General features: G+C 40.7%; 1 protein-coding gene across 32 annotated transcripts in view; it reads left to right on the forward strand.

Moving 5' to 3' along the window:
- The window catches only part of HIVEP2 (HIVEP zinc finger 2), a 183,887-nt gene extending 180,830 nt beyond the window's left edge, over positions 1–3,057 (forward strand). For all 32 annotated transcript variants that reach the window (XM_070256268.1, XM_070256266.1, XM_070256274.1 and 29 more), the window contains one exon: positions 593–3,057. In XM_070256268.1, coding sequence (XP_070112369.1) covers positions 593–1,417 — 825 coding nt within the window. In that variant the 3' untranslated portion in view covers positions 1,418–3,057. The remainder of the gene's footprint in view (positions 1–592) is intronic.
- The last annotated feature ends 4,642 nt before the right edge of the window (positions 3,058–7,699 follow it).

Consider the following 7,699-nt stretch of genomic DNA (forward strand, 5'->3'; position numbering starts at 1 on the left):
TCTGCCTGGGGTGTCTCTTGAGCAGGAATTTATCTCTTTAGACCATTGTCTTGCACACTGGAGACACCAGTTTATCACCCCCACTTTGTCATCTGTTCTGTGGAAAACTAAAAAAAAGGCCAAATTTCAGGCTTGTCACACCAGTTATTCTCAACAACACTTAAGAAAAACGTTAAAAATCTGCCCAGTATATAAACAGATGGTAATCTTTTTACTTTCTTTTGAATTTAAAAATCTGTTATTAGTGGTTTTTGCTCAGTATACTTTTTCTGGTAATTAGCCATTATTTTCTTTTTGTTCTCTATTATGGAAAAAACAGAGCTGAAATGTGCCTGTGTACCTAGGGGAAAACACTGCATGTTTTATCATATTGCTGTTTAAAAACTAAAGTAACTTTTCAAAGACCAACAGCTTCATTCAAGGATTATAAAAGACAACTGAGAAATCTCTTTTGTCTTGAGAAATGAAAAATAGATAGAAGGATTAGGTAGTTTTAAAGTGTTTTGAATGAATGAGTGAGGAGTGAATGAAGTAGCTTGCCTGAAGCATGAAGAGTCGTGGGTCCTAAATGTTGTCCTGTTTCCCTGTGCAGAATTTAAGAAGAGGATTACCTCAGGTTCCTTACTTCAGTCTCTATGGAGACCAAGAAGGTGCTTATGAACATCCAGGCTCCAGCCTTTTCCCTGAGGGTCCTAATGACTATGTCTTCAGTCATCTTCCACTCCACTCTCAGCAACAAGTGCGAGCTCCTATCCCCATGGTGCCAGTTGGTGGGATACAAATGGTCCACTCCATGCCGCCTGCCCTTTCCGGTTTACGTCCTCCACCCCCCTTGCCTCTGCCAATGGAGGGCTCTGAGGAGAAGAAAGGACCTTCCGGGGAGCCCTTCCCTAAGGATCCCTGTGCGATTTCTAAGCAGCACGAGAAGCGAGCTCCTCACATTTTGCAGTCATCTGGTCCACCTGGCACGCCCTCCTCTCCTAGGCTCTTGCTGAAGCAGAGCACTTCAGAAGACAGCCTAAATGCAACAGAGAGGGAACAGGAGGAAAACATACAGACTTGTACAAAAGCCATCGCCTCTCTCCGGATTGCCACAGAAGAGGCCGCTCTGCTTGGGGCAGATCAGCCAGCACGGGGGCAGGAGCCCCACCAGAAACCCTTGGAAAGTGCACATGTTAGCATTAGACACTTTAGTGGATCTGAGTCAGGTCAGCCCTGTACCTCAGCTACCCACCCTGACTTGCATGACGGTGAAAAGGACAATTTTGGTACATCCCAGACTGCATTAGCCCACCCCACGTTTTACAGCAAGAGTTGTGTGGATGACAAACAGCTGGGCTTTCACGGCAGCAAAGAATTAGCTGCAAGCACAGAGGAAGATGAAGAACCTTTGTCAGAGCAGACTCAACTACATTGATCTAAGATGCATGGGGACTTTCATTTCCACAGTTTCCCATTTTGTTTTTCTTTCTGTTTTTCTAGAAATAGAAGTAATCGAGTTTATAGCATGCCTGTCCTAAGTTACAGTAGTTTGCTATTATATATACTTTTGTTATATCAAAAGAATTAGGTAAATTAACAAGTCATCATGAGCCTGACCAAAACAAAATTTGAAATTAACCTATTGGGTCTGGTACTTTTAAAATTGTACAGATGTTTGTGCCTTTTCTTTACTTTGCTTATATTCTTATAAGCATTTTTTAGCAGTAATTTGTACATATTTTAGAATTTGTGTATCTGCTTTGTAATAAATGTAATTTCTTTCCTTTTTTGGACACTTGGATCTAAATGATGTAAAGAAAACAGCATCAATATATATGTGAGGTTGCACTAAAACATATTTTTATATGATTAAAACCGAACAGCTTTTATGTACAGCTCTGATTCTGTAATACTAATATTTATTTACTTTGTTTCATAAATTGTACATTTTTTCTTAATGTTGTGGATTGCTTTTCTATGTGAAGCATGGGATTTACTGTTGCGTAACTAGAACAAAAATGTATATTGTAAACAGGATATTTAAACTAGAGTATCTTATTCTGCACTTATGCATTAGTTAAAAAAAAATGATAAAGGGTGTATCAGTCAGTTCTTAACTCTTGTAAATTTTTTTGTCTCTTGTTTGCTGGATTGACTATAACTTAAGTGCTGACTGTGATTTTAAACTGATAGTACCGTAAAGCATTAAGGTAAACGATGTGCTATTGTGAGTTTTTTCAAAGCTTTATAAATCAGTTATAAATAATATTAAAAGTATTTGGTCTTATGTGAACATGTTGATCTATATACTCATCTAAAAATATGGGAAAACATTCCGCCCCATGTAAATATGTACAAGTGCATCACTGGTACAATTTTGTGTAACTCAGTTGGACACTAGGTTGCCACAGACCTATGCTAGGGTGTCTTTAAAAATTAAAGTGACAAAGCACATGGGACTGCATAGAGCTTGGTTATCGGCCGGCCCGGTGGCTTGGCAGGCAGTGCTGTGCGCTGCCCGTGGAGAAGACCTGACCTTAGAAATCTCCTTGGTTCTTGCTGCACAAGGTGGTGACTGGAACTAAGGCTACTACAGAGGGATGGCGCTCAGACGCTGAGGGTTGGATGTGGGAGCGAGGAAGGGGCATGGAGACCTGCTCACCAGCCCTTCCTGTCAGCTAGTCCGCACAGAAATAGGGTTGGCATCAGCTTTAGGGGAAGCCACTTCACCCTTTGCAAGAGGGGGAGTGTCAGGCTCCTGGCTATCTCAGGGGGAATGGAAAAGAAGATTCCAGGGAAAAGAACTTGTGGAGGATGCTGTCTTTTGTATACAACATTCAGACTGGTCTTTGGCTGGTGTCGAAGGTGAGCAGAGCCTTTGTTTGTAGGTCCGGAAGAATGGAAGAAAGGGAGGGGTACAACAACACGCACATGTGTGTGCACACACACTCACACACAATCTGGGTTATCTTTGTGCTATATAGTGGATTATAATTCTGTGAAACCAAGTTTGTATATTGAATTACATTAAGGAGTGTTCTTTAAAAAGAGAAATAAATATACAATTACATGCTTGAGGTGTCTAGTTTTTATGTGTTGTTTCACATTTTAATTTCCCAGTTTTGTTTCTAAAGAAATTTTGATGCTACCAAGATACCATCTGTGCTTTGAGTTGGAAGACTCTGCCCATGCCGAGGTGTGCTGAGTAGGAATGGTTTTAAACAGGTGAGAAGACGAGTCATTGGCTGTCATCTGATTAGAATGGATAATGGCCACCAAGTGTGAGCTCTGGAGTGGAGTCATTGGAACACGGGCACAGGGAGAATACATCGTGTCTGAAAAGAGTCATGAATGGAGCAAATTTTCATCCCCTTCTGCCTCCCTAGTATGCGTATGTATCTGAAATTCCACTGGGGACACCTCTTTATTTTTGCCGAGGTGACTGAAGGCAAAAACCAATGGGAATAAATATACTATAAAACATCCACAAATCACTGTTCTTTTATTACGAAAGTAGAACCTTTTTAACAATGAAAGTAGAAGCTCATTAAAGGTTAAAATCTTTCAGTATTTCCATTATAAAAAATCTCAAATTGGTGGATTTACAATTTACCTATTTTGTTTTATGAGCCAGACTATCTTTTTAAACTATGTTTTACAAAAGTGAATTACAGGTTAACACAGCTGACCAGCCTAATACCTGTCTCTTACCAGGAAGAATCCTTGAGACATTTAATTTCGTAGGGTGATTTGTGTGTTTAACTCCTCACTGGGGTGTGTGTGTGTGTGAGTGATCCCAGGCCAAATCAAGTCACTCTTTGTTTCCTCCTCTATCTAATTCACTTAATGTCTTCACTTATTCATAAAACAGTTTTTGAGTGCCTACTATGAACTGGTACTGTGATGGGCATTTTGGATGAGTAAGAGTGTTCCTGCCATCAAGGAGCTCATGCAAATAGGAAAGACATATATGTAAGTAAATATATACAATATGATATCTGTGCTGAAATATGGTGCATTTGGAGTGTTTTGTAATCACGCAGGAGAGCGCAGTTACCCTGCTGAGAGTAGAAGGAGGGATGAGACAGTCTTCTTTGCAGAGGCGGCCTTGGAACAGACCCTCAAAACAATATATTGACTTACTCATTCAACAGATAATTTTTCATCACCTACATTGGGACATTGCTGTTGTGCGAGGTGTACATACTGCACAAAACAGATGAAGTCTCTGCCTTCATGGAATTTGTATTCTAGTAGGGACGGGGCAGTAAAAAAGAAGTGGGAAAGGACATGTTACATGATCCAGGATGTGTCAAGCGGTGAGTGGGTAAAAAGCAAGATGTAGCTGGCTCCCTGAGTGTGACAGGGTGGTACATGGTCAAGCTAGAAAGGCACATCCAAGTCCAGTTCCCTAATCCAGCCTAAGGTGCTCAGATGTGGCTGTGTAAGTGATGGGGACCCAAGGAAGGACTGAAGCGAAAAGGTGACATTGTATTGTTAGTGTTGTTGTTGGAAAGAAACCACTGCAGCAGCAATGAAGATCATGGATTTGAAGGAGAAAGAATGGAGGCAGGGAGACCAGTCAGATATGAATATGAAGAATATGAAGCTATGTCGTTTCCATGGAAATAAGGGCAGCAACAATTCAAACAGATGATGGGGTCTTAGAGAAAGAAGGGGCAGTTTTGCTTAATGAAGAGGAATTGGTAATAACTAGTGACTGATTTGGTGTTAGGCATGACAAAGATGGAGGAGGTAAAGATGATTCCGGTTTTTAACTTGGATAATGGGAAGAGGATGGTGTCACTGATCACTGGAGAGAGTGGGTTTGTACTAGATGGGGGCAATGAGATGAGCTCCTACGAGCAGCTCAGCGTGAGGAGTTCAGTGTCAAGAAAGGCCTGAGCTGGAGACTGTTTGTTGTCAGTTCTTCTCACTTCGTCATAGTTGAGACACTGAACTGGATGAAGTCACTTAGGGCTTACGGAAGATAAAGGAGGGTTTGGGGACTTCTACAGAGAAGACAGTGGACTTGGGAGCTAGCCAAGAAGACACATTTCCGACGATGACACATCTCATGTGCTGAGTCCTAGTTATACATAATTTTGCCATATTTTTCAAACCTGATTTTCGGAAGTTCTCCAAGATAGTTTCTAGAAAGCAAAACCTTAAAAACACCCTTTTTTTTTTTTTTTTTTTTTTTTGAGGAAAAAGGCCAACTCTGTTTGTGGGATTATAAAACTATGGCGTTTCCGTAGTAGCATTATGGCAGCTTTCTTATTAAACAGTTAGAGATTATTAAACTAATCTGTCGTGTACAAAGGTCTTTTCCAAAGCCTGTGGTTCAGAGATGTTAGGTGAAGTTTTCAAGGAGAAATAGATGGCTGATGGAGGGACCAAAGCTGACACCAAGATCTCCCAACTCCCTGTTCGGATTTGCCTACAGTACAGTTTCTGATTATTTATGCTGCTCTCATTTAGATGAGTATTGCAATCATAACAATTTACAGTAAAAGTGCTCCAGTTGAATGAACTCAGAGTAATACCAGAAACGCAAGGTCCATTTCTGCCCTGGATAACCAAGGTTATTATTAGTTGAGAATATGTTACTAAATATGATTGCATCTACTTTGCCACAGTGTAATTTTTTTCCCAGGCTGTTTGGCATCATATAAGGTATGAAAATGTTCCCATTGATTCCCGAGTGTAGAGAAATCTCTGCTTACCCATAAGTCTATATTCAGTAATAAACAGGTTTGGCCATGCAGAAGTTGTACTCAAGAACAGGAAAAATGACGGGAAATATTTTACTTGTCATTAAAAAGTGCCAATAATTAACAAGCAGATGGTACCAACCCTTGATTTTCTAGAACTCTCTATGGATCATCTTATGGGTACATAGCCACTGCTTAGCAACAACTAGGAATCACATTCAGAAATATGTGTTGGTCATCAAGATGAACCAAACCATCAGATTTCCTCTCTGTTCACTAAATACCTAAAATGTTTTTCAAATTTTGTGATAGATCCCTGGCATGTTTTATATGTCAAGTAGATTCCAAGCTTTGTTATCTTGTTGAAATACAAATTTAATAACTATGGTGTGATGTGAGTAAAATTTCTTTTCAGCCAAAAAATAAATAGAATGATTAATGATGATACGTTTTATTAATTCATTAAAAATCATGTTCATGGATAAAATATTTTAAAATAAAAACTTCTGTAAAAAATGTCTGAGTCATAAAATTATATTGGTGATCAAGTCATATCCCCAAGGCAAAATGAAAACTTCAAGTAGTTTTGTGGATAACTGAGAGAGAGAAGAGCAAAAAAGGTGCAACAGGGCTTCTCCAGTGGGAACAGTGTGAGAGCACCTGAGTAAGTGTGGGGCCTTGGGTACACTGGACAGGCGGCAGGGCAGGAGGAGGCTGGGCTGCTTCACCCCGAGCACTTGATCTGTCTCAAAGAGCCAATGGGAATCAGCATCCTCACCCGTATTACCCATTTACAGCCAAGTGTCCAGCTCTGGGAAGAGCAAGGACCATGGGAATAATCTAGTCTGGAGCATCTCTACCCTTAGGGAGAAGATGTCTTGAGTTCCAGTCTGATTATAAGACAGCAATGCTCAAGTATAGGAACACTCTTTGTCATGATATCAGGGTAGGTGGTGGCTTTAGACTTTGCAGGCTCAAAATTGTTTTCCTTGATTCAGTCTCTTCTTAATGTTGTACCATATAGGAAAAACTACACACACACGCTGTACCTGATCTGGGGGCCCAGCCCCTTGTATTGGGGCAGCATCCCGATGCAAATGCATTTTTAGCTAATAATGATAAGAAAGAACCATTGCTGGTCCTGTTTTAAGTGCTTCCATCTATTCACTCATTTAATAGTTACAAAATTGAGAGAAATAATTTGCTTAAGTTACACAGCTAGTAAGAAGACCAAGCATTTGAGTTCTAGAGCACACTGTCCAATAGAACTTTCTACAATGATAAAAATATTCTGTATCTGCACTTTCCAATACAATCGCCTCTAGCTACCTGTGGCTATGGAGCTCTTGAAATGTGGCAAGTGTAATTGAGAGACTGGATTTTCAATTTTATTTAATTATACTTAATTTAAACTTCAGTAGCCACATGTGGCTAGTGGTTCCTGAATTGGACAGCCCAGCTTGAGAGGCCGCACACTTACTTTGGCACGAGCTGTACCACATACCTCTACGTGGATTCCTTCTTTTGACAAATATTGAGGTCCTGTCATGCACCAGGCTTTGTTCTTGGTACTGGGCATATAGGAGTGGACAACAAAAACAAGACAAAACAAAACATCTGCCTTCATAGAACTTGTGTTCAGTGCTTCCCATTAAATATCCAGTTAAGGATTTTGGTGATGCAGTCCTATCGATTGCTTCTCTTTCTGTTGAGTTTTGGACCTTGGAACTGACCCAAAGCATAATATCTGAAGCATGATTTTATGAAGGGATAGACAAGCTCCCCCACCAGGAGACTCCTCTTCGTCCTGCTGGAAATCTCAGGACTGATGTGGGGTTTCCCACCTCCTGCCTTTGTGTAAATGCATACTCTCCAGAAGGTCTGTGGGGAAAGATGCATGACGGCTCCAGAAGAGCCCGACTCAGCCTACAGCTTCTGCACAGGAAGTAGAGGTTTGTGGGAGAGTGCTGTCTGCCCTGGGGTTCCTGGAAGTCCCGCCTTGT

Source organism: Equus caballus, chromosome 31 (genome assembly GCF_041296265.1).
Source record: "Equus caballus isolate H_3958 breed thoroughbred chromosome 31, TB-T2T, whole genome shotgun sequence".
Taxonomy (NCBI): domain Eukaryota; kingdom Metazoa; phylum Chordata; class Mammalia; order Perissodactyla; family Equidae; genus Equus; species Equus caballus.